We start from the raw sequence: 26,748 nt of genomic DNA, 5'->3' as shown, positions 1-26,748 counted from the left end.
GTGTGTGTGTGTGTGTGTGTGTGGGTCCGTGAGGTATGCCGGCCCTTGCTGTCTCCTGTTGTGTTACAAAGTATAGCAGGTACACTGTTGATATTCATCTCCTTTTGTTTGTTAACTGTCCTGTCTGTCAAGAATACTGCATGTCTGCATGGTAGTTGAATAATGAAGGATTCACAGATAACTTTCTTCTGGTTTCTTGACTGCATGTGAAATCTGCTATTCAAAGATACAACCAACACCACCTCTACAAACCCTTGCATGCTTGAAAAACATAAGTGATCTCAGAGGATATTTCTTTCGAGCTATATCAGATAATTGTGCATGAACATCATTAAAGGATGATTCTGATTTACATCCATTCATTGTATGAATGACAACGGCATGGCTCTCACCAGATTACCTTCTGAGATCTAGGAACAGTCAGGTAAATTATAAGAGAGTTACACGGCCCAATATTATCATTACAACCTGGACAGCATTTGACAAACTTTGTCATTACCTTCCAACTGTCCTCTGTCAAATGTCGATAATAGTTACTCTACTCAGTACTTTACTCTATTTACAGTAGATGTGCACTCAATGAGTACATCTGACAAAAAAATCCTTCACTGCATAAGAAAAGTTTCATTTTGACCTCCGGATAAAGTGATTTACTAATAACAATGAATCGGAATCACCTTTCAGACTAATCGATATTAATATCTGTCTTCGTTGTATGAGGAGATGAAGTTTCTGTTCATAAAAATGAAAGGGGTTGTTGAGTGTGATCATAACAGTGTGTCTTTTGTCTCCCTCTGCAGGTGAGCTTGGACAGGGATGAGGTTGAGGATGGGGACTTGAAGGTTCCTGTTGTGTTTTGCATGCAGGCACAGCACGCTGGGACCCGGACATACTACTTCAGTGCAGATAGCCATGAGGACCAGGAAGAGTGGATCAGAGCCATGAGTGAGGCTGCAGAGGTCAACGTCCAGCCAACACAGAGGTGCAATATACATTTCTTGGATTTCATTCTCAAATAACAATCAGTTACTTGTCCTGGTGGTTTAAAATCCAGTTGAAACCAAACAAAGCTGCCTCACCTCTCACATTTTGTTTCCCTTTACAGAATAAACACCACAGCTGATCTCAACCACACCATGGTCACCAAGGCCCCCAGCCCACAAATACAGCAGCATCCACACAGTGAAACACACAATGAACCTGACGGAGAACATGCCCCCCACCCTAAGACTAATGGCGTCAACAACCTCAAGACACCCCCAGCCTCCACCCCCTGCTCCGATCAGGAGGGATCAAAGAATGATGGGAGACGAGCAGAAGGTGGAGGACGAGGTGATAATGAAGGAAGAGGTCCTGGTCCTGAGCACGTTTCTTACCCAACTCACCATCCCAATGGTTGGGGCAACACCACACCCCACAACAGCAATAGCAAAACCCCTCCATCAAAGAGTCAAGGTAGACATCGTGTCCCTCAGGGACACCCAGAGGCAGATGGTGGCCCATCACAGGACCCAAGGGAGCAGCAGGATCATGTGGTGCTGAGGAGGGGCTTTGTACCCAGGACGGCTCCAGAGAGGGTGGCCCAGAGGAAGAGCTCTATGGCCCAGCTGCAGAGCTGGGTCAATCAGCGACGGGGCATGGCCTCGCAGGAAGACATCAACAGGTAGACCAGTGGACAAGAGGAAAAATATGACACGTGTTCTTCTGTGTAGTCTTTGCATTTAGCTTCAGGGTGGTGATGTTTCTAAATTAGAAATGGAGGAAGAAAATCTTGTATCCGTTTGTGGTACCCCAGAGCTCTACGATAGTAGCTCTTGTTAGTACAGTAAAACTACAGAAATGCTTTAGCTATGTTTGTTGAAGGATACACACAATGCATGAAAAAGACCTGACAAGGCAAAAATTGGCTTCACGTTGGTGTGAAAATTACATTTACAATGACCTTATACTGACAAAGTGAACATTTCACTTGGTGCGTGTACCTGAATCATAATGAATGTGCATGTCATTATTAATAATGGCAATAATAATACAATTGTCTAGGTATCAAGGTGAGATGTGTGTAATAATACAGCAGTAATTTCTTTATTTTGGCTCTGCCTTTATCAAATGCAATTAGAAAATGTTCTACTGCTGTTAGTTCAAACACATGCTGTGTTATTTTCATGACTTTACATATCTTCCTGACTTTCCAGCCCATCTCGTTACTACCCAGTGACCCGTGGGTCGGGCGACTACTATGGCTACCCAGGTGGCCCCCAGTATGTGGACGAGTACCCTCTTTACCCGCCTGGGATCCGACCTGACAGTATCTGCTCTGTCTCTGCTGTGGGGGGATACGACCGACGGTGGACAGTTGAGGAGAAGCGCCACTCACTGAGGGATGGACCCCATCAGCTGTTTGGGCCCCCAATGACCAGGGACCAATGGGGGACAACGTACTATGATGGAATGGAAACATCCATGAGACGTCTGTCCATCCAGCCCCGCTCGAGGTCTGTTCCCAGGTCACCGTCTTCATCGTCGGGGGGACCTTATTCACCGGCACCACACAACTTTGCCTCACCGGCTCGATCGCCGTCCACTCGCTTTGACCGCTTTCCAGGGAAGTTGAGGGATGATGTGATCTATGCTGATCCCTCTGTCTATAGCCTGAGACGGTCCCTCAGCTCCCCAAAGGTACTAGCATGAGTTGTTGCAGTGTTCTACAGTCGATATAAAAAAAGAAATACATTAAAAAAAACAAAAAAATTACAACAAGAGGCCACAGCCATTCGAAAATTGAACACTCACTGGGTGGAACAGAGTTTAATGGGAATAGAATTGTTTTCCAGGCTAAAAATTGTATGTTTTTTTTTCATATTCAAACCTTTGAACTTGAGAAGTTCATTAAAAGCAGTTGTAACTAAATCTTCACCTCCAGTATCATTGTGAGGTTAGCAGTACAAACACATGTAGTTTTATCATACAGGAAACAGTGATGAGTATCACTTATATGCTGTAACCACATTCATCATACTTCACCCTAACGTTCATCCATTCTTCCCTTACCTCTTTCTTACTCCTTCCCTCCTTCCTTCAGTATGACTACCCTGGTGATAGGAGGTCCTTAAGCCAAGGATTACACCACTACAACTACCCTGTCTCCCCTTCCATCCACAATAAAATGGTATGTGCCGCTGTAATACATATTCATGTACTGGATAACACACGTAGTCATACATACAGTCCTGTGGTGGTCTACAGCAGCAATCTACAAGATTTTGGTGGTTTGTGTAGCTTTGCTCATCTGTCCTAACCCTGTCTACAACACACTGTCCTCTCTACTGTCATGTCTCTCACACTGTATTCTGAAGTGCATGGGTTATGTGTGCATGTGTGTCAGTGTTTGATTTAACATGACTTAATGACAGAGAGAACAAACCAGTCTCTCCCATGATAAATGGGATACAAGGCCTCCAAGCAGCCCAAGTCGTCTAAGCATCAGTCCACTTGCTTAAATAGGAAGTGTGACAACTTATATAATGTTGCATTTTTCCCCAGCTGATGGCAGTAAAACTCAGAAAGGAATCAAAGAAGGAAATGTTTTGGCTATGTTTGTTGAGGGACAAGATTACACACAATGCATGAAAGTGACTTTTATCCATCTAAAAGGACAACTACATAGTAAGGTTAAGACAACAAACCTACTTTGTTAGGTTGAGACAACAAACCTACTTAGTTAGGTTGAGACAACAAACCTACGTTGTTAGGTTGAGACAACAAAACTACTTGGTTATATTTAGTAAAAAAAGACAGCAAATGTAATCAGTGACAATTTTTTTTTCCATTGAAACATATTCACAATGCAGTTTAGTTGTGTGGGAACGTAATTTTTAGGAGACCAGGTGGAGAAATTGTAGTTAGTTATCTTAACTCTGTCTCCACCTTCCAACACATGACATGAAGGCTGAGAGTAGGAGAGTAGGACCAATATGTCAAATAGCCAATACACATTTACATTTACATTTAGGTCATTTAGCAGACGCTTTTGTCCAAAGCGACTTACAATAAGTACATTTGTCAAAAGAAGGAAACAAAGAAACCACAACGTATCATTGCTGATAAAGTAAGAGCTAAAAATAGAACAAGTGTTAGGTCCTCATCTGAGTAAACTAATACTTCAAGAGCAACAGTGCTACGATCAGAGTGCTATAGGTAAGGTTTTTTTTTTTTTTTTTTTTTGGGGGGGGGGGGGGGGGGGGGTGTTAGTGGGTCATGCTATGTAGAGTCGAGGTGAAGTCTGAACAGGTGAGTCTTGAGCCTTTTTCGGAAAATGGCGAATGACTCTGCTGTCCTGACATTAGTCGGGAGTTCGTTCCACCACTGAGGCGCCAGAACAGAGAAGAGTCTGGACTTTGCTGAGCGACATTTGTTTGATTTCAGCGATGGTGGTACCAGCCGGCCGGCTGAAGTAGAGGAGCGAAGTGCTCGCTTCGGGGCATGAGGTTTGACCAGTGTTTGAAGGTAGACGGGTGCTGTTCCATTGATGGCCCTGAAGGCCAGTGTCATCGCCTTGAATTGGATGCGTGCTGCAACAGGGAGCCAGTGGAGGTCACGGAGGAGGGGGGTCACATGGGAGAATTTGGGTAGATTGAAGATAAGGCGTGCTGCAGCATTCTGGATACGCTGCAATGGTTTAATCGCAGAGGCCGGGAGTCCGGCCAGGAGAGAGTTGCAGTAGTCAAGGCGGGAGATGACCAGTGCTTGGACCAAGAGTTGCGTTGCATCCTTTGTGAGGAAGGTCGGAATCCTGCGGATATTGTAGAGGGCAAATCTGCAGGATCGGGCCACAGCAGTGATGTTGGGGGTGCAGGATAGTTGGTCATCGAGGATTACACCCAGGTTCCTCGCAGTTGACGACGGCAATACTGTGATACCCTCGACAGTGACCGACAGGTCCATGCGAGGGCAGTCTTTCCCTGGGATGAAGAGGAGTTCGGTTTTATTCAGGTTAAGCTTGAGGTGATGTGCAGTTGTCCAGACAGAGATGTAAGCCAGACAGTCCGAGATGCGAGTTGCAATGTGAGTGTCAGAGGAAGGGGGAAAAGAGAGGAACAGCTGGGTGTCATCTGCGTAGCAATGGTAGGAGAATCCATGCGATGTGATAACAGAACCTAGTGATCTGGTGTATAGTGAGAACAGAAGCGGTCCTAATACTGAGCCTTGAGGGACACCCGTGTCCAGAGAACAGGGTTTGGACATAGAGCCATTCCATGCGACCTGAAAGGTGCGATTTGTCAGGTATGATGTAAACCAGGTGAGAGCAGAGTCAGTTATGCCAAGTTCTGCCAGAGTGGAGAGGAGGATTTGGTGGTTGACTGTGTCGAATGCAGCAGATAGGTCGAGGAGAATGAGAATGGAGGAGTGGGACGAGGCTTGGGCGTCTCGCAGGGACTCGGTCACTGTGAGGAGGGCCGTCTCAGTGGAGTGAGCAGTCCTGAATCCTGATTGATTAGGGTCAAGGAGGTTGTTCTGCGAGAGATAGGATGACAGTTGGTTGTAGGCGGCACGTTCCAAGGTTTTAGAGAGGAATGAAAGAAGAGATACAGGTCTGTAGCTTTGGATGTCAGTAGCGTCTAGGGTGGGTTTTTTAAGGAGAGGCTTCACAGTAGCTGTCTTAAAATCCACTGGAATGACACCTGAGGTGAGGGAGGAGTTGATCAGGGTGGTGAGGAATGGCAAGATGTCGTGTGAGATGTCCTGGAGAAGAGAAGAGGGAATCGGGTCGAGGGAGCAGGTGGTGGCACGGTTAGATGTAACAAGTGCGTGAACGTCTTCAGAGGTGAGGGGGGTAAAGCTGGTAAGACCATCCGAGTTGAGAGTTGGGGGAGATGTCTTCTGGGAGGGAATAGGCGTGAACAAGGAGCTGATGTCATTTACTTTCTTGGTAAAGTAAGTTGCAAAGTCATCAGCAGTAAGGGAGGAAGGGGGGGGGGGGGGGGGTAGGAGGGGTGAGGAGGGAGGAGAACACGGAGAAGAGTTTCCTGTGGTTGGAGGCAGAAGAGTCTTTGCCAGGTAGAAGGCAGATTTGGCTGCCGAAACAGTTGAGGTGAAGTCAGAGAGGAGGTGGTGGTAGTGAGTAAGGTCCTCATCCTGGCCCAATTTCTTCCATTTTCTCTCTGACGCTCGCAACAATGATCTGTTGGTTCGCAGAGGTTCAGACAGCCAGGGAGGGGAGGGAGATGAAAAAAATAAACTATTCAACTCCTGAACTGAACATCAAGGATGATATTCAGAACAGAGATGTTGCCATTTAAGTTTAACATATAAACCATCTCCATGACAACTGAACAAACTCCATCTGCTAAGGAAGACTTAAGGCCTTTGCACACCGAGTGTCCGAAATTGATGAACGTTAAAAAATAATTTTTACCTCACGTTTGCACATCGACTCCAAAACTTTTGTCCGTCAAAAAACGTTTTGGAAGAGGTTTGATTTTCTGCGTTTTTCTCATCTGTCAAAAAGCGTTGAGATGCGTTGAGAAAGTGTTGAGATACAAACTTCCAAAACTCAAGCTTGTTCCACCTCGTCGCACAAAGCAAGAGGCTGTTAGACAAACCATAAAGATGATGATGATGATGATGATGATAGTTGAGCAGCTTGGGATTGGAGGACGTACTGTAGCTTGAACCTGTTCAGGGTCAGTTGGATCACTGAGATTGGTGGTCTTCTTTCTGATGTGTGGTTCCAGCAGTGCAAACTGGAGCACCGGCATCCTGAAGTCTACCTGGACCTGATTGGGTTAGTTGCTCACTGCTGGATGACTCCGTTTATTTCTGCTTTCTGAATTTTCCCAGTGAATATACATTTTAAAAAATGCATCGGAGGCAATGTGGTAGGTTTCTGTGCTTAACGAATGTTTTGGTTTGACGGATGAAAAAAACACATGCAGAGTGTGCAAAGGCCTTTACTGATGAAGCCCCAAAACAAGCAACAACGTAGATTTGGGATTAAATTAGATTACCCAAGTCAAGTGAAATGAGCTGCTGTTAGTGTTAGTTCAGTGTAACAGGTGGTGTGTGGAGCTTCATTGTGTGACTGGTTGTGATGCTCTGCTCTGCTTTGCTGCCATCCTGTCAAAGTCTTCTATGTGTACACTATGTGTCTGTGTGATTTCCATGTGTGTTGCTGCTGCTGCTTGGCTCAGGAGGACATATTAGACCTTCAGCTGCAGCGCAACCTGGATTACTTAGACCAGCAGGTAAGAGGTCCAACACACAGGACTTATTCCACACAGTGTCTGTGCCTGAGCTTCCTTCCCTACAGTGTCCTCTAATATGTTGCCTGTAAAGTAGATTTAAAACATATGAGATTCCCCTAACACAGTTTCACTATCGCTCCAGTCAGCGAGTTGTCAGTTGTCTAAGTCTTCAGGTGGTCAGTGAAAGCTGCCTGGTTGGCATCGTTACTGCAAGAGTGTTGTCAAAACCGTCATGTGGTCATGTGGATTCTCTAAATGTGTGTGTCTACCATGAAAAACGATTCTAATGAACTTAACAATGACATTGTTTCAGTGCTGAGAGACACAAAAATTGACGATTTGTGTCCCTGTACATTAAAACAATAGATTGCATTTCATGAATATTTTACGAGCCTTAACTTGATAGTCTTATCTTTTTCACTTTGGAACAACTTATCAGTCTGTGTTGGCTGGTCCAGTCTAGTCCAATGAACTTCTGAATAATAGCCTTTATAGACTATTAATAGACCTGATACTCCATAACTATCCAAGCCTGCCTCTTTTCTTCAGTCCTGGTCTCGTCTGCATGTGGTCCATACTGTCTGTCTCTCACAGTCAAACACATTCATGGTGTTGCTCTTCTCCATCATTCCATCAGAAGTGTTTCTACCTGGCTGCAGGTCTGTGATGGTCTGTGGGACACAATCTGCTCATGTCTGGGAACTTCCATATGGACATTTTTGTCGATGTCCAGCCATAATAATATGACTGTGTGGATTATATGTGAAGAAAAAATGTGCAGAATGTAAATGCGTCCTGCAACAAACACACACTCAATGTTGTAATAACAGATGGCTGATCTGCTGTGCAAAGTGCCTGACACGATGGTATATACCATCTGTTCAGTCGTATGTTCTGGGTGGAATTTACAGACATGGGTAGATGAAGAAATTTGTGACACATGAACCCTCACAGTCCCTTCTGCACTTCTGCAGCCAGACATAAAACAGTACTATTCAATAAGTAAAAACAAGATAAATAGTTAAACAGGCATTAAAGACAATGATATGTCAAAAAAGTTGCATTGTTTTTGAGTTAGCTTCAAAGGTGGTACAAGGTGCTTTGATCACAGCCTGGCTGCATCCCACTGTCCTTTGTGTGTCTTTAGTCTGGACGTGTTTAATCGTACACTTTTGTAAAGTCTTTCTTCAAAGACAGTCTTCGATGTCTGTAGATCTCCAAACACTAAATATAAAGACCTTATTGACCTTCAAACATCATGTTCATAAAATTGTGTCCAACATTCTCTCATTTGTCTCTACTAGTTTCGGTCATAATACTGTGAATTGAATAACGTTTTGTTCCCTTCATCACATTCCCAGGAGAACACGATGTACTATAAATGTAGATGTAACAAATATATTCAAGGTGTGGTGAAGGGGTTCAGTTATTTATAGTCCTAACATGTATCATGACATATTTCAAGTTAGTTATTCATTCTGGGACATGAACCAAAGGGTTTCTGTGACGTTTACCAATGGGGCAGCATGCAGGAATATGCATTGTCAGCAGACTAAAGAAATGTTCTCCTTCACTTCTTCTGGCAGATGTCACATGCTGTAAACTCAATGAAAACCCGGCCATCCTTTGTTGGCAGAGAAACAAATAACTGATGTTTTTTTTAAGGTTTCCATTCCTCAGAATTAAGAACATCATGTAAACATTTAACTGTTTCTTTCCTCTCATGATGATTTGATTGGTGCTGATCATCTCGACCTTATCTTCATTGTTGGTTTTCACAGGTGCCTCCTTTCCATGATGTCTACAGCAGAGAGTTACATCCAACGCTGAAGCTCAATGAGATTGAAACCAGTGTAAGAGACACACAGCCAAACATCCAAGCACAGCCAAACCCTCATCCACATGGCTCACACTTTGTTTCTTCAAATCAACTCATGTAAACGCCACAAACTACACAGTTTGAGCCCCTAATCTGAATGATATACAATACCATTGAACATAGTGTTCTTTTAACTTGATGGCAAACATTTCCTGTTTGAACATTATGATGCTTCTGTGCAAAGAAACAGCTCCTTCAATTAAAGGGTTGCTGTAGAAGAACTGGACTGAGCTCTGAGCTCAACACATTTGGGATGAAGTGGAAAGCTGACTATGAGCCAGACCTGGTTGGCCAACATCAGGGTTAATGTTCTGGTGGCTGAAACCAGATGAGTGGAGGCTGGTAGTGCAGCAGATTAGCTATCACATTTGGGTTCAATGTCCTGTAGTCCATATTCTGTCAGCATGTACTCACACAGATGCCTCGTTACAGTTTATCTTTGTTTGTAACAAGTGCTAATCGGCCTTTATCCTGTCTGACATAGAAACTCTTGGGTCGACTGTGTGAGCAGAACCGGATTTTGAAAGACCATGAAGCTGTAGTCCACAGACTGAGAATGGACAAGGTGCATTATTGTTCACAGTATTATGTTTTATACTGTAAAGCTAACCAGATCTGTTCTGTGAAGTTATCTGTGCTTTCAACATTTCTTACTAGATGTGAGGATCTGTTATACTGAAGGAAACTCACTTTATCTTATCATATGTAAGGATATAGAAACACAATATTCCATTTCATTTATAGTGTCACAACAAACAAATAATATCTCAGGACACTTCATAAACCGAGCAGGACTAGAACACGCTCCGGATTTTCGGAGTGAAATCATCTTCAGTCACCAGGAGCAAGGGTTACAGCACGACAGTGGTGAGAAAAAACTACCTGAACAGGCTTTTAAGCAGAAATCTCATGCAGATCAGGATCTTGGGTTCCATCTGCATTAGGTGTTAGTAGTCGTAGTATTAACAGTAGTAGTAATATCAACAGTAGTAGTCCATGGCAGCAGGCACAGCCACGCTGAGACATGAGACATGTCATTGTAGACCAGAAAGCAGTCAATGATGACCAGCCTCACAGCAGCAGCAGGTGTAGCTACAATATGGTGTTTCCAATATCAGGCCAGTTATCAGTCTCCATCGGTCAGGACCTCAGTGGACTCTGCTGGACCAGAAAGCATCGCCAAACTCCTGGGAGTAATCCTGGGAGTACTCGAGTTAGTACCAGTAGAGATGCCGATTTTAGTCAATTTCTTTAATCAATAGTCAGTCATGTTAATAATACTGAGCCAGCCCTAACAACTTTATAAGCGTTGTCAAAGAGGAAGGTAACCCTTTATTCTGAGAGCGTAGTGCTCTATTCGGATAGTAGGGTTTAATGAGCTCTTTAAGATATGATGGTGCCTGACTTTAGAGCCTTGTAAGTGAGGAGAGGGATCCAGTGCAGAGAAGCTAATACAGGAGAAATCTGAACCCTTTTTCAAGTTTTAGTCAGAACACACGCTGCAGCATTCTGGACCAGCTGGAGAGTTTTAAGGGATTTATTAGAACAGCCTGATAATAAGAAATTGCAATAATCCAGCCTTGAGGTAACAAATGCATGGACTCGTTTTTCTGGATCTTTTTGAGGCAGGATGGGCCTGCTTTTAGCAATGTAATGCAATATAATGTCCAACAGTCCTGCAATTAACACGTTACCTAACAACAGTTTTTTTGTGTTCCGGTTTTAGGCTGTACTCTGTGATTCTTTTAGAACTTATTTACATTGAAAGTAGTTTCACAGCCCAATGCAACAATCCCACTAATGCAATCATCTTAAATGACCACAGAGTGGACTGTTGTATTGCTATTTTGCCGGTCACTCATCTTAGTGTTCATCGTGTGTTATCACTCAGTAGCTGGTGATAACACACTTTACACTTTCAACCTAGAACCTGAAATGCTGCTCCTGTTATTTAATTACTGGAATCACCTAATTTCCAATAAACTCTTCCTTTCTTGCTGGCCATGCTTGCTGTTCCAGGACAGCCTGGAGGAGGCGCTGGTGGCAACTCATCAAGAGATGGAGCTGTACCACAACCAGCCTTTAGCCATGGACAAGCTGCGATTTAAAAAGGAAACCCTGCAGAACCAGCTCATCAACATCAGAGGCGAGCTGTCCCATGCCTCCAGTGTAAGACACTGCACAACATATTCAAGATAAACCATGTTATATGGAAAGAATGTCTGAATGTGTGTTGGTTTTACTCTAATCATATTGATAATACAATGTTGCTGAGTCATGTAATACAGCAAATACATAATGGGGCAAGGCAAAAAAAAAGTCTGTAGTCCAGCCATGTCATTTAAACCACTTGGGAATAAAATATGTGGTTAACATAGCTATCTTACCGAATGGTGTTATAGATGCAATAGCGCGATTTAATGTACATTTCAGGTGCGTTCACCTTCTTCTGTGTCTACAAGTGTTTCCACAAGCCAGTTTCATTTATCATAAATCCATTCATTCAAAAGGCATTATTATTATAAGAAAAACATGGTTTTATTATTTTCATTATGGATTTATTTTTTAATGACAGCATACATGTGTACCTCTCTTAGGCTTTGACCACCACTCGTATGGAGTTTGAAGCATTAGAGGATGAGGCCAACGCAATTCATGGAGATCTCTGGGAGCAGCTTAATGCAGGAGGACAGGTAAAGTCTTACACTGTTTTTAACGCTTTTTTTCAACATTTGCTTTTGAAATTTCATGATTAATATAAAAACCTTATCAGTAACTCCCTTTCTATATGAAGTACAAACTAGTTGCACAGCATCTATTTTCAAGATCTCTTTCTCTTTAGTCTAGAGATAAAGTATTGTGCAGCCCTATATGTGTTTTCTTACAGTGTGCTACTACAGCCATGGGGGAGGAAACACTGGGCCAGTTCAGTTGTTGTAAGACTTATTTTAGTTAAGACAAATACAGGTTGAAGTGCATTGTATAATTGTTAGCAACATACTGTACCTGCTCATGGTTGGATACATGTTTGGTACACCAGGGAAGGCATATGTTTACTATCACTAATGTTAAGATGTAGACCTGATTAGGTTGTAATAACTTGTGACAATGAGTGGCCCTGGTATCAAAGGCAACCATCATAATGTAGTTCAGTAATATCAGTATTTCATTTTCATGTATTTATAAATTGTATGAATCTTATACTGTTTGAAAGCACACATTTTTCAGCTTTCACAATCTGTAAACCAAGTGTATGTTGTCCAAACTATGTGTTATTAAGAATTATTTTGACAATCAAGTTATGACCAATTCAAGAACCTGAGATCCAGCTCCTCTCAACTCTCCAGTGGTGTTCCCCAGGGCTCCGTCCTCGGCCCCTCCTGTTCATTATCTATCTGCCGCCTCTTGGTTACATCCTTAGGAAATTCCATATTCAAATCAAATCATGGTTCTCACTCAACTTCCTTTAACTAAACAGTGACAAAACCGACGTCCTCCTCATCGTAACCAATTGCACTCTTGCAACACTCAACACTTTCTCCATGTCCATCAACAATGCCACTGTTGCTCCTTCCTCCCAGGTAAAGAGCCTGGGTGACAGCACTTTATCCTTCGAGGCCCACATCAATAATGTTACTCGTGCTGCATACTTCCACATACGCAACATCAACCTGCACTGCTATCCTTGTAAACACCCCGATTACTTCCCGTCTGGACTACTGTAACTCTCTCCCCTTTGGACTTCCTCTTAAATCCCTCCATAAACTCCAACTGGTCTAGAATGCAGCCACTCGCATCATCTCCAGAACTTTTTCTATTGAACACATCACTCCTGCCCTGCAGCAACTCCATTGGCTCCCTATCAAATCCCGCATTGACTTTAAGATCCTACTCCTCACTTTCAATATCACAGATACACTGGTGCCATGCTGTGGCACCAGTGTATCTCTCTGAGCTCATTTACAATATACACACTGTCATGCACTCTCTGATCTTCTTCTGCTATCCAGCTCTCAGCTCCATCTGCCAACTTATCCACCATGGGGTCAGCTCTTTCCGCTGATCAGACCCCCGCCTGTGGAACATTTTCCCACCAGACATTTGCACTTCCGACTCTGTCTCCACCTTTAAATCCCTCCTGAAAGCGCACTTTTTCTAAGTGGCAAACTCAGTCAGTCACACACTGACTATTGCCTTATTCAATGCATTTACCATTGCACTAAGTAGCCACATTTCTTACTGTTTAATATATTTACTATTTGATGGACTGTTGTTTTTATGAAAGTCTTGTATGGTGTCCTTGAGTGCTTTGAAAGGCGACCTTTAAATAAATAAATTGCATTATTATTATTATTATTATTATTATTATTATTATTATTATTATTATTATTATTATATCAATTTAACCTTCATAACTATATGAGCAAGTTGTGATCCGCTATAATTTTGTTGTCAGTCTATAATAACAAGATTCATATCACTTTTTATTAAGCTGAACACCTGATCGATACACAAAGTGGCCGCTATGGGAAACGATCACATTAAAATTTTTCAAGTCGGAGAAGACATTCATTTGCATCGGATCTATGGGATCTTCTTTTAAATAGTGACTCTGCAATTGACATTTAATACAAGTTCAAGATAAAAATCTTATTTATTTCCTTCACTACTTCTCCATTTTCTTTTGAATTGTAATATTATTTAGTTTACTTACAATGTATTTGTTTTCCTTCACTTCCTTTCTTTCAAAGGAGAACAATATTAACATATAAGTCACCTGGTTGAAGAGGTATTCCTGACTCATTTTGAGTCATTTTAGGTGGTTTTACTGAGGGATATAGTGAGGGTTAAACTGAAGGTTCATTTGTTACGGGCTGTTAAGGGCTGAAGAGAGTTGTGTACCGAAGTGGGTGACCCCCCCTGTACCAATACACTTACTGTTACACCCCCAGCATCAAATCATTCACAAAACATCTCAAATTGTTTAAAAAAATATTTTAGTATTAAGTTATTTGATGCGGGCTGCACGGTGGTGTAGTGGTTAGCACTCTCGCCTCACAGCAAGAGGGTCCCGGGTTCGATCCCCGGGTCGGCCCCGGGTTCCTTCTGTGTGGAGTTTGCATGTTCTCCCTGTGTAAGCGTGGGTTCTCTCCGGGTTCTCCGGCTTCCTCCCACAGACCAAAGACATGCAGGATGGGGATAGGTAAATTGGTGACTCCAAATTGCCCGTAGGTGTGAATGTGAGCGTGTATGGTTGTTTGTCTATATGTTAGCCCTGTGATAGACTGGCGTCCTGTCCAGGGTGTACCCTGCCTTCGCCCAATGACAGCTGGGATCGGCTCCAGCCCCCCCGCGACCCTGAATACAGGATAAGCGGTAGAAAATGGATGGATGGATGGATGGAAGTTATTTGATGCTTTGGTACATCACTTTATACAGCATTACTTTCATTTTATATTATAACATTTATTTCTGCCTACATCACCATGGCAATGAATGGAATCAGATTGGTGGTGCTTACAGAATTACATTTACCTAAATAACATGTAGGTATAGTTGAACAATAAAATCTCCTACCAATGTTTCTTTACAGTTTTTTTCAGTCGCTAACAAGCGTTTGTCCAACCAGTTGTCACATTTTCAAAACTCTAAACACAATTAGCATAGCATCGGTCTTTTGTGGCCATACCATTCACACATTTCATGTCGTTTTCACACAATATGCAGTCAGTGAACACACTTCCACAATGCTTACATTTTCTTAACAGACAAGCTATACCTCCCAACAAAATTATGGATTGTTTTTGTATTATTTACGAATGTTAACACACAACATCCCACAATAGCAAAAACAATATTCCAAACCTTAGATAAGGTATAAAAACCTCTGCTTCTGCAATGATATCAGTTCAAAAACAATATTTCTCAGCTGATAATAAACATTTGAATAATTGACACACATTGAGTTATGTTGGCTAAATTGGGCCAACCACAGCTGATTCCAGTGTGGCTTAGACTCAGTGGCAGGTTTTTTTTTTTTCTATTACATTGACACTTATACAGTAAAAGGAGGACTTTGAGGAGTGATGTTTTTGGAAACAGAAACAGAAAAAGACAAACTTTTTATCTGGGCTTTTTGCTGTTTTGTTCAGAATGCTCTTGTGAGTTTCATGGATATTTTGTCGTAAGCAATTTAAAACTTTCACTGTTCTATCATACTGTAAACAGTATTTTTACTTTACCTCCTGTAGTACACAGTAAAGGAAAAAAAACTGATTTGCTTTTTACTGGAATGCTTTTGAAAGTGAACTGTTAGTGCCATTTTCTATTTTCTGTAATTTCGTACAAGATCTGGATATTATATTATTTAGATTTATATTTAGTAATTTCCCTTTAATAATTACTACAGTTTTTCTCAATTGTTTACACACAAATACTGGTACTTGAGACACAATGACCACAACATGTAACTCATGCACCAACACCCTGAACTAGCTCTGCTAAATTGCAAGCACAATTCCTGCTTTACACTCAAATTGCAGTTTTAAAACACTTTTTTCAAAACACTACACACAATTCTCTGCATTTGGCACAATTCTCATGAAGAAAATCTCTTGTTTTCACAAGGAACACACTGCCATTCAAAATTCTAAAGTTAATTTCCCTACTATGCACACTGACTCATCACATGGGAAAACACCTGCAACACAGTTTTACAATTTGCAATCAGAGCATTAGCATAAAAGTGCAACAGGTGAGCTCTTCTGTTTTGGAGCAATGTATGCCAACATTGGCAACAGAGGCAGAGCCAGAGGAGTGAGAGTACGAGGAGGAGCCTAGCATGGATTTGCCATGCTAGGCGATATTTCCCCCGCTGCTCGGCCATCGCTTGCATTGCCTGTGATGTGGATGAGGTGCTGTGGCCAGACCGAAACAGAAGAGAGGATGCGGGATAGTTGTTGTTTTTTTGTTTTTTTTGTAACTGTATACAGTCATTTCTTCTGGTTTTGTATGTAGACCACTGTATATGCAACTTTGTGTTGGTTTGGATGAACACTGTGTGCATTACAGTATTCTTGTGGGAAAAATAAAATATACAAAAACAATATTCTAAAATATTTTACAACACATTTATGTATGTACTGTCTGTAGTGAGTGTAACACTGAACAAAAAAAGGCCTAAGTCATTATGGCAAATGGAGAAGAAGTGTTCATCGTGTTTTACATTGAGCACATCAGTGTTCAACTGGTTCTTATAAATGTCTATTCATATGATGGTTTGTGTGTATCATTTGACAACAAAATACCATTTTGAGAAGGAATAACATTGTTTTGAATGTAAAGTTTCATTTTGCAGGAGAATTGAGGGGTTTTGCCCATTGTGTGTGTTTTTTGATTTGTGTGTAGAGTTCTGAGAGTATGAGGCATGCTTTCAGAAAATGTGTGTAAACGATCGAGAAAAACTGTAAGTGTATTTTATAGTTTTGCATTTTAGTTGTGCATATGTTCGATGTGCTAATATTGTTTTGATTTATAATGGAGCGCATACAGAGCTGTGACATAGGAGCTCGCGCAGCCAGAGAGAGGGAAAACTGTGTGTATTGTACCTTTTTGGTGAACATTCAGTAAAAGACGGAGCCAACACACTGTTTTGTAATGTCGTTCAAATGCAAACACACGTAGTGTATTTCGAGTGGTTAAATGTTTAAGAAATACTTACCGAACACATTAAGGGAACTTTAGCCACTACATGAACATTACATGTAGACATACAGTTCCCAACCAAGAAATGTAGTGTAAAAACGGTGGATTGCATGTTTTGCATGCAAATACCTGTAAAACTGAAACATAAAAGTCAATGCAGTTTTTGCAATGTCAACAATAGCCAGTATTTTGAAACCTGGTATACATTGATTGACTGCATGTACCTTGTGAAGTGAAAACAAGTGTTTGTCTTTGACAGAATCATTTCATTTTGAGTCAGATTTCCAGTGTTTTGGTAAAGTTAGTGTGTTCTATTTTGAAATGAAGAGTTAGTATACAAAATGTGTTTTGAGAAGAAAATGATCTATTTGGCAAATTGTGTTTTGTAGGTTGAAAAAAACTGTAATAAAACAAAAGTAGATGACCTTTCCTCTCTCATATGACTTTGTCTGTCTGGGCTATTTCCAGAGTGAACTGGTTCGCAGACACATCCAGAAAGAGTTTTGGAGAGTCCAGGATGTATTAGAGGGACTGCACAAGAATCACTCATCCAGAGGCACCGACACAGCCAAGCATAGAGGTAACACACTGCTGCTGGAAATAATCCAGTGTTTAGTGGAAATATTCTAACCACTCTGTGCCTGTGTTTGTCTTCACAGTGGCCAGCGGTGCATCGGGCTCCTTTAGCACCAATAGTCCAGCCAGTCCCTTGAGTTCAGTAAGCTTCACCAGCCCACTCAGCCCCTTCTCCCCAGTGCCCGGCTCCCAGGCTTCCCCCACCAAACAGCTGGGCCCGGAGGTAAGCACCGGATACACCCAGGCAGGGACCAATCCCAATCCAAAATCTGGCACAGGCCAATGCTCCAACGCTAGAACCAATCCTGAAGTGTGTCAAGAATCAAACCCCAAATCCCATCCCAAGTCATGTATAGTGCCTAATTTCAAATCTGACTCAAAGCCTAGGTGTAGACCCAAACGTTACAGAGAACCTGACACAAGCCTGCATAAAGACCCCATTAACAACTACGAACACACCATTCCTCAGCTCTCGCTATGTTTTCAAACACTCGGGGAGTCCTTGGGTAAATTGGACCCTTTGATAGAGGAAACAGACCAAAACTTCAACTCCAGAACCGAGTCAAACTATGAGCCACCTATCAATCAAGCCAAAGCCAGAGCAGGAGAACAAATCAATTCTCTTCAAGTTAAATGCCAAAACTTTAAAAGCACCAATCAGCATTCAGACACAGTCGGAACCTATCTTGACCATCAGGAAGTTAGTTGGTTAACCTCCAATGTTTGCAGCCAAGAAGTCAGGATTGGCCTCAGAAAAGACGTCTATCCAGACTCCCACCCACATCACTTGTCAGCAGGACACCATGTTGACCTCAGAAAACGCTTCTCGATGCCTGAATCCAAGATCCTGCTTCTCCAGGGCTCCGATGTGACTGATATTTTATCGTTACAACACAGCCAAGATCTTTCTACATCTCCAATCCCTTGTTTTAGAGGTGCTAGCCATCGTAATCTAGCTTCTCGCCCATCATGTCATGCTGCTGCAGGTTTTAGACCACTTACTTACCCCAACAATCAAGGGGGTCTTAACACAGTCCGATTCAGCCAGGAATCCCTCAGGTCAAGTGTTCACGCAGACCCATGTTTAACGAAAAGGATATAGTTGATTCTGATCATTACACATTTCAATTGTTTGTATTTTTTCCCCCAAATCATAAACATTTGACATTGTCATCATGACATAATTTCATAAAGCCTTTGGTGCTGTTAACTGCCTCCACAGACAAAACGTTATCCAAGCTTTCACTTTTCAGAGCATATACTCATAGAGTATATTGATTTGGGGGCTTTAATGTCATGCGTCTTGATTAGGCCAGAGTTACAGTAAGTTAAGTGTTCACTTCTACTTTTACATAAAAACATAGAAGAGGGATGTTCTTTTATTGAAATCAATTTATCATAAAACCTTGAACACAGGTTCAAGGTTCCAGCATCCAGCATCCAGTTTCCTATACAGTATATCAGTTGACATTCCAATTAGTTATTTGACTTAAGGAGGTACTTGAGCATGATGAAAGCTGAATTGTTACATGTTGGTCTTTCTTGAACAGCATTGACAAGCTTTACCCTTTCAATTCCAGAGATGGATCTCTTTCTTAATACAAACAGAGTGACATTTCACATGTCAAAGGGCCTATATGAATTCACATCAACTGTCAAGTATTTCATTAGCCACTTCTCACATCTAACTCCTAAAAATACCAAATTCCACAGAATCATTCCCATGAGTCCTTTCAGCTCTGCACTGGCTTATTATCCCTCCTCCTGATATGCAGCACTCTTTCTTCCACCTGTCCTTTCTGTCCTTCCTTCCTCCCTCCCTCCTGCCCTTAGGAGACTGTCCCCCCGAGGCCCCCCCTCCCCAAGTCCTATTACCCTTTGGAGCCCTCCTCATCCTTTCCTCCCTCCATTCCTCCCCTGCCCTTTGACAGCACCGTCTGGCTCCACAGTTTGGGCATCGATGATGGTTACCTTGATGGTGAAGATGGTCACATCAGAAAGGTATTTGGGTGTTTCTGGCCCTCCCCTGCCCATGCTTCACCTAGTCCTAACTGTTGTCCAGTATCATCTCCCCCGGTTTGCACTCCACTCGTGGCCTCTGAATGTCCCTCTGTCTCTCCATATCAGCCAGCATTTCACTGCCTAAAGCACTTGCTCCATAAGTAGTTGTTCTCCCTTTGCTTGTTTTAATGCTTTGTCACTAAAACCATGTCAGCTACATGTTGTAACAGGAAATGTACTTTTTTTGTGTGAACACCTTACATTTCAGTTCAAAGCTTTGGAAAGGTTACCCGCTCTTGCCAAAGATGAACCGCAATTAGCACTTGGTATGAATCCAGGTGTGGAGCTCCCTATCAAAATGTCAATGTGCCTATTGTGTAGTACCTGTGATGATGTAGTAATTTTATATATATACACACTATATTGCCAAAAGTATTCACTCACCCATCCACATAATTGAAATCAGGTGTTCCAATCACTTCCATGGGCACAGTTGTATAAAAGCAGCACCTAGGCATGCAGACTGTTTCTACAAACATGTGTGAACGAATGTGTCACACTGTGGTCACTTGGGCCACATCCCAGCTGACAGGCAGGGCGAAAGGCATGGTTCACCTTGACCACCATGGAGCTCTGTTTTCAGACCTTGAATAATGCAAAGAAATTCATAATTAGTTTAAACAACACAATACTAAGATATGTTATATATTTTGTGGAATACCCCTGATTTTTAATCCCAGTTTTGATGCATCTTGGCATCTCTCCACCAGTCTCTCACATTGCTCCTGGGTGATGCATTATATCAGCCTGGCTTTATTTGATGGCTTATGACCATCCATGAGGTGTGCCTGTATTGGAATTCAACCGACACTGGAGTTTAATATCTACCATATATGTAATTACGTCTTATGTTTTTCCAGAGCTGTATACAAATTAAATAATAAAAAGGAACGATAGAAAGATAGATGTTCAGTCAGGCACTAAGACATTGAAATATGTTATAAAGCGTTTCCATTTGTCAAATATGTTTTGCCCATCAGTCTATCCTTGATATTTTCCAGTTATCAAACAGTAAGAAATCATGTCAGTCCAGTGTTGTGTGTTTTTTATTTGTTCGTTAAACTGTTTCAAGCTGCAACCATTTGGCGAGGGAAAAATATGTTTCTCCGTAAACCTAATTGAGAGTGTAGTTTAGTTGATTGGGGACATCATTTTGTAGAAGTCAGGGTGGTAAGTGAAGCAGTTTATACTCCAGGAGAAGTAAGGTGAGCACTGTCGAGACACTTTGCCACTGGTCAGCAATTACTTTGGTTTGAGCTTTCACTGTTAGTGATACTGGTGTGATCAGGTCATTGTTGTGTCTACAATAATGACAGTTGTAACACGCATTCTAACATTATGCCCTCATCACTATGAACAGTAATGCATTCGTTTTCACTACCCTCAGATTTAATGTTGCAATATGATTAATAATATCAGTTGTCTGCCTTGCAGCCCAAGTTTACAGGGCAGACCAATATGAGTGATGCACAGGACCAGATCCAGGACAGACAATCCACCTTGAATAAAGGTACAACCATTTTTTTTTATGTAATAATGCTACTGATCGTAAGCTGCCAGCCACTGATCATAATCTAGCTATTAACTGGTACACACAACCCCATTGAGCATTGAATTACACTGATGACTTCTACTGACAGATGAAACAATACAGAATTTTGAGGTGCATTGTATCATTAAATCAAGTGAGACTGAAAGGATATGCAAACAATGTCTTATTGTGTTAGCTTTGAGGATTCTGCTTGCTCTGTTTTCCCATGCATTTCAACTTATCTGTTGTTCCCTTGCCAGTTGGCATTGTCCCTCCTAGAACGAAGTCCCCCACCGAGGAATCCCACAGCAGCTCTGCTGGAGTATCCCGCTATAATGGCAGAGTACCTAATGGAATATTGAGGGTATGTCAACCTTAACCTTAACAAGTGCTCAAACAAAACAGTGTGAGAAATCAAACCGGTTTCCATAAAAACCCTGGGACAGACCGAGGACCAGGGTGGGAATTTCACGACGGCCACGATGGCCACGGCCGTTGTTGCCTCGAACTTTGACCTTGATGCCCTGTGAAAAAATTTTCAATTTATGCCCAAGGTGGCCTTTGTGCCCCTGGCCCTGTCCAAGTTCCATGTAAAAAGCGCCTGTGCAGCGTAGTGGGCTTAATTACAGCCATCTAAGTGGAGCTGAGCGAGCGGGCAGTGAAAGCACACAGTGGCATTTTTATTATAAAAGTAGCGGTTCGGTTCCCGTCTGGTTCCGCTCCGGCGCCGGCACATATTTCTAGTCAACACGAGCGGAGCTGAGCAAGCAAGTGGCCACGAGCGGGCAGCGAATTTTGCAGAGAGCGGCATTTTTATTATAAAAATACCGGTCTGGTTCCGCTACGGTCCCGCTCACACCACGCGTCTGAAGCCCAAGCCTGACCCAGAATCCCGCTGTGTCCTACACAGTCATCAACGGTATTTTCAGTCATAAAACAGCTCGATAGCGCTGGGAGATCCCGCTGAGTGATAATGAGGGACTGCCTATCAATTAAAGTCTACGTCATGTCCACATTGCCTACCCGTGTATGTGCGCGTGCATCTTTTATATTGATTTCATACGGAATGTTTTATTGCTTTCAAGTAGTAATTCCTTTGTAAGATGTTATATAAAAAAAATCCAATGTATCAATAACTTGATATAGGTATTAAAAATATTTTAATACATTCATATTTGTTTATGAATTCAGATGTTATGGTTGGTATTAATCTGAAAGGTAAACCCATCTCATTTTACTCAATGGCCTTTGTGCCCTGTCATTTGGCCTTGTTGCCCCTAAAAAAATGAAAGTGAAGGCCAAATGGCCTTGCCCCTAAAATGACGAAATTCCAACCCTGCCGAGGACTATGGCTCAGTTCCGATACCCACAGTTATGGTCTGAGAACTTACATAAGTGCCTCCTTGTGTTACTATTCGGATGTCATTTTCAATACAGGGGCATACATATAGACAGTGTGATTTCACTTGATCCCAGAGACCAGGACCTCCAATAACATGTTGGGCAAACAACAGCCCCTGTGAGTAACAGTGATAACATAATTATATGCTTATTCTATATAATATATTAAAACTATAAATAAATGTAAACAACTATGTTGATATCGTCCAATATCAAGTTGTGTATGTGAGAGAGAGAGAGAGAGAGAGAGGTTGTAACTGGCATGCACTGGATCCTATTGCCTTACATGGTGTGCCAGTACAATAATTCTTGATTGCTTGAGCTCAGCTACTACGACAGAATTTTCACGTGATATACGAACTATACAGGATTACAACAGGTTGTTTAACATCTTATACACAATGGTTATCCAATGTGCTCTACGCAATGCATTGCAAGCAATACATGCAATTTAAACATTAATACACAGATGATAAATCAAAAATATATAGAAAGTATAATAATGTGCATAAGTGTGATATGTTTTATAATTTCTTATAAGTAGAAGCATAGAGGCCCAAGGATTGAACCTTGTGGAACTCAACACATCATGTTGGTTTGATTGGATGCAGAGTTGCAATGTATATAGCTCCTTACCTTAAAATGAAATGTTGAATTGACTGTTGTGTGTTCCTATGCCACATTTTTTTCACAGGAGCGGCCAAAGAGCGCTGTGTTTCCTGCAGAGCTTAAGTCCAAGATGAGTGTGGAGGAGCAGAATGCGCGAATCCGACGCAACCAGAGCAGCTCTGTAAGAGAAAAGAGGCGGAGTCTAAACCTCTCAGGTGGCCAGTCTCCAGCCAACTACAGAGTGGTACGGTCAACTATGTGATGATCCTTGTCAAACATTAAAACATGGACTGCCAGTAGAGTAAATCCTAACTAGTACAAAGTGGGAAATGTAGTTGTCAGTGGTGATGTCAATTGTTTGAAGCAATAACCTCAAACAGTAAAGGTTAGGAAAGATTGATTGTTGATAGGAGTTTTTGCACGTTTTAGCAAATTGTGGGTTTTCATCGAGACACAATCCTTAACTTGGCAAAGGTTTTATGATAGATGGTTGTATCTGTATTTTGTGTGTGTGTGTGTGTGTGTACAGATTCGTAGGCGGCTGACAGCTCATGAGATTGACATTAAAGACTTGGAGGCAGCCGTTCGAGGCCAGGGCCAGGAGTCACCTCGGGAAGAAATCGCTCGCCTGAGGCGGTTAAAGGTTGAGCCAGGAACCGACCACCTGGACATCAGCAAAGAGGTAAGATCAGTCAACTGATCCGTTGCTCCATTAATTACTATTTTTCTCATTTTGTTCTTCTCACATTATGCACTAGGGCTGTACGAAACTATGCAATATGCAACGATGTTCTTAATTATCATGAAATTACTTGCAATGAATAAACAGATATTGAATTTTACGTGTGCTGAAATAAAACACATTGCTTGAATCTGATAAAAGAAAGGAAATTATTTTCGGCATTCTTTTATTGAACATACTGAACCAATAAAAATAGTTACATATTGAAAGTACAATTTTCAACTGATGCTCTCTTTTAACTAACAAAAAAAAATCCCTAAATACAATATCCACCACAATCTCCTCCGTCATCTCATACAGACGGGTTTTGTGATAAAAGCATCAATAAAATAGTGTAGACCTCCGCGATGTGTTTATCATGCAAGTGTCAGCTCACTAAAAATTCAAGATTGTAAATGTAGATTGTTGTAAAATCAGTACGTTAAGCAGGCAACAAATAGAGCAGGAAAGTCAAAGGCACAGTGGCAGGCTGGGGTTGGCAACAATGTTGGAGGTGGCAATGAGCAGTAATCAGGGTTTCTCTGAGACACATGGGTTACTTGTGTTCGTGGCATACAGCTGCCTCTGGTGCTCATGATAAATATTAGTTGATTACTTATTTTCAAAAAAGAGAGCTGATAACTAAATTAAGTATTTACGTAGAGTTGGAGACCAGCTGTGGCCACCCTTAACTCCATGCCTTAATATTTAATTTTAAATTAATTCAACTTCATTTAACTTCTATTATTGTTAAATTCATGGAACTACTAAGTACATCCTGGGTGATGGTGGGACTCTGAAATTCATGGATTCCGAAAACCATGAGCGTGTTCTAGTCCTGCTTTATGAATAAAGATGTCCTTTTGTTGTGAAATGACACTATAAATAAATTGAAATGAAATTGACTTTACTTCAGTAATTTGGCCTGCATACTTCTTGGTCACAGTGTTTACATTTTACTACACCTAAACTTTTTTCTTAATAGTGCAAGTTGTTCAAGAAACGTTCCCTTGAATAAAAAAAAAGGCAAATATCCTGATTAAAAAAATTCCTTCTTTGAAGTTAATGAAATATTATTGCATCCCTTTATTTGTGTCCATGCTACATGTGTGTGGGCCCATATCCATTGAGGTGCATTTCTTCTAGCTGGTGACTCCTGACAAGGTTCTGATCCCGGAGCGCTACCTAGATGTGGAGGATAACGCTCCTCTGAGCCCCGAGGAGCAGAAGGAGAAGCAGAAGAAACTGGAGCGAATCAAGACCCTCATTGCCAAATCAAAGTGGGTTTTGAGTCACGCATAGAATGATTGGTTACTCATGTATGTTTTCAGACATTATAAAACCATTATAAAGCACACCTCGTTGCTCGTTCTTCCTGAGTCAGTGGTAATGAAGGAATGATGTGGCTCTTTGTTCCAATTAATTCAGAAAATTAATCATTTGCTTTTTCATTTCGAACAATGTTTAAATAATAAAGCAGGACCTGTATTGTGCAAATGGATTCAGATGATGTATGTATGTCTTTTATATTGCAGTGGGACCAAGAAGGCTTGTCCACTCTTTCCGTGCTTATTTAAAAAAAATTTAAAAAATAAGATCAGATATAAGTTTGAACGAAATAACCACCAACTTCTATCACACTGTTAGTTTGCAGAACATGGTTCCTCTGCTGGATGGCCCGGTAGAGGGTGGAGCTCCAGCCAGCTCCCAGCAGCAGCTGCAGGAGCAGGAGAAGCGTATTGAGATCTCGTGTGCTCTGGCTGCTGAGGCGTCTCGCCGCAGCCGCCTTCTCTCTGGTGAGGACACTGTCCACACAGCCACGTCACTGACCTCACATCACATCTGAAAACTAATGCTGATCGTCACGCATTGTATACCATCCAAACAAGTCAGTCTCGGCAGACAATAACACAAGCAACATAATGCCTCCTCACTGGATTCTGGTGCACTCATTTTCAGTTCGACCAGTTTCTAGACAGCCTGGTATCCCAAAAAAGTATGTTCCCACGCATCAAAACTGCATGGCGAATTATGTTTTGAAGGAAACGTATTTTGTCATGGATTATGTTTGCTCTTGACATATGAGAAATTTGTTTCAAACAAGTTCGTGGAAGACAAGTCAAAGGGAGAAGACTGATGTTAGTGTCCTGTTAGAATCCAGTCGTTTTGTTGGATAAAAACCTAACTATTGAGTGTTGTGCCGTGTCTTGTTTAGTTTGTTAACCACATGTTTATATATAAAATTGTGATTTTTTTGTCAGGAAAAATACCTTTTCCTGGATACATAACTCAGAATGCCAACTCATTTGTTGTAGACAGAATTGTCCATGTCAGCAATAAGGTTGCTAAGATGTTATTATAGCCTTTAGGAATGATGGTCAAAACTGTCAAAATAAAAAGAAAATAATATTTGGACACTGGAGCACACAACGTGATGTAATTTAACATTTTAACACAATTTTATGATGATAAGCATCAGACATCATCTTAATGCAAGAGTCCATATTCAGAGTTGTAAGATCAGTATAGTAAGATCAATTGTATCTATAGTGTCATATCACAACAAAAGTTATCTCAGGACACTAATATGTTGCCTTAGGACAAACGTATTCATCATTTTAGAGTGCCTTGCTTATTGGTGGATGTTGTATTCTGTTACAGTGAACTGAGTTGGTAAACATCCTCATTGGGAGCATATTAGCTCGCTGATTGTAGCATTTGGCTCATGAGCCATAGACTTGTAGTACTGTTCATTTATACAATTATTTTAGGACCAAAATATGATATAATTGATACATGGTGCATCAATGTGTCTTTGTTTCACAACTTCATTTCAAATCCAATACCCATAATCCTCTTTTATGACACTCAGCAGGTTCAAGCAGATTTGTGCTTCTCATCCTGTTTTTACTTCCTTGACTTACAGTGTATACGGTCATCTCACAATTCAGTGATCACATATGCCCAGTTTTCAGAGACGTCACTGTGAATGTCCTTGGGCCCTAGTTTCGTAGACTAGGCG

General features: G+C 41.5%; 1 protein-coding gene across 8 annotated transcripts in view; it reads left to right on the top strand.

The window, feature by feature from the left end:
* Nucleotides 1–26,748, top strand: part of plekha6 (pleckstrin homology domain containing, family A member 6) — a 130,713-nt gene that overhangs the window by 95,278 nt on the left and 8,687 nt on the right. For 3 of the 8 annotated variants that reach the window (XM_084025337.1, XM_084025334.1, XM_084025340.1), the window contains 18 exons: nt 801–982; nt 1,106–1,663; nt 2,196–2,679; nt 3,083–3,169; nt 7,191–7,244; nt 9,026–9,097; nt 9,608–9,688; nt 11,143–11,292; nt 11,721–11,816; nt 17,296–17,407; nt 17,487–17,626; nt 19,237–19,404; nt 20,899–20,974; nt 21,256–21,359; nt 23,091–23,249; nt 23,535–23,687; nt 24,873–25,006; nt 25,374–25,522. In XM_084025337.1, the coding sequence (XP_083881463.1) occupies nt 801–982; nt 1,106–1,663; nt 2,196–2,679; nt 3,083–3,169; nt 7,191–7,244; nt 9,026–9,097; nt 9,608–9,688; nt 11,143–11,292; nt 11,721–11,816; nt 17,296–17,407; nt 17,487–17,626; nt 19,237–19,404; nt 20,899–20,974; nt 21,256–21,359; nt 23,091–23,249; nt 23,535–23,687; nt 24,873–25,006; nt 25,374–25,522 (2,959 nt within the window). The remainder of the gene's footprint in view (nt 1–800; nt 983–1,105; nt 1,664–2,195; nt 2,680–3,082; nt 3,170–7,190; nt 7,245–9,025; nt 9,098–9,607; nt 9,689–11,142; nt 11,293–11,720; nt 11,817–17,295; nt 17,408–17,486; nt 17,627–19,236; nt 19,405–20,898; nt 20,975–21,255; nt 21,360–23,090; nt 23,250–23,534; nt 23,688–24,872; nt 25,007–25,373; nt 25,523–26,748) is intronic. The other 5 variants (XM_084025336.1, XM_084025341.1, XM_084025335.1 and 2 more) reach the window with 4 other exon arrangements.

The sequence above is a fragment of the Eutrigla gurnardus genome (genome assembly GCF_963514095.1).
Source record: "Eutrigla gurnardus genome assembly, chromosome: 2".
Lineage (NCBI taxonomy): Eukaryota > Metazoa > Chordata > Actinopteri > Perciformes > Triglidae > Eutrigla > Eutrigla gurnardus.
The sequence above is the reverse complement of the archived record's forward strand: the minus strand, read 5'-3'. Positions and strand labels throughout refer to the sequence as shown.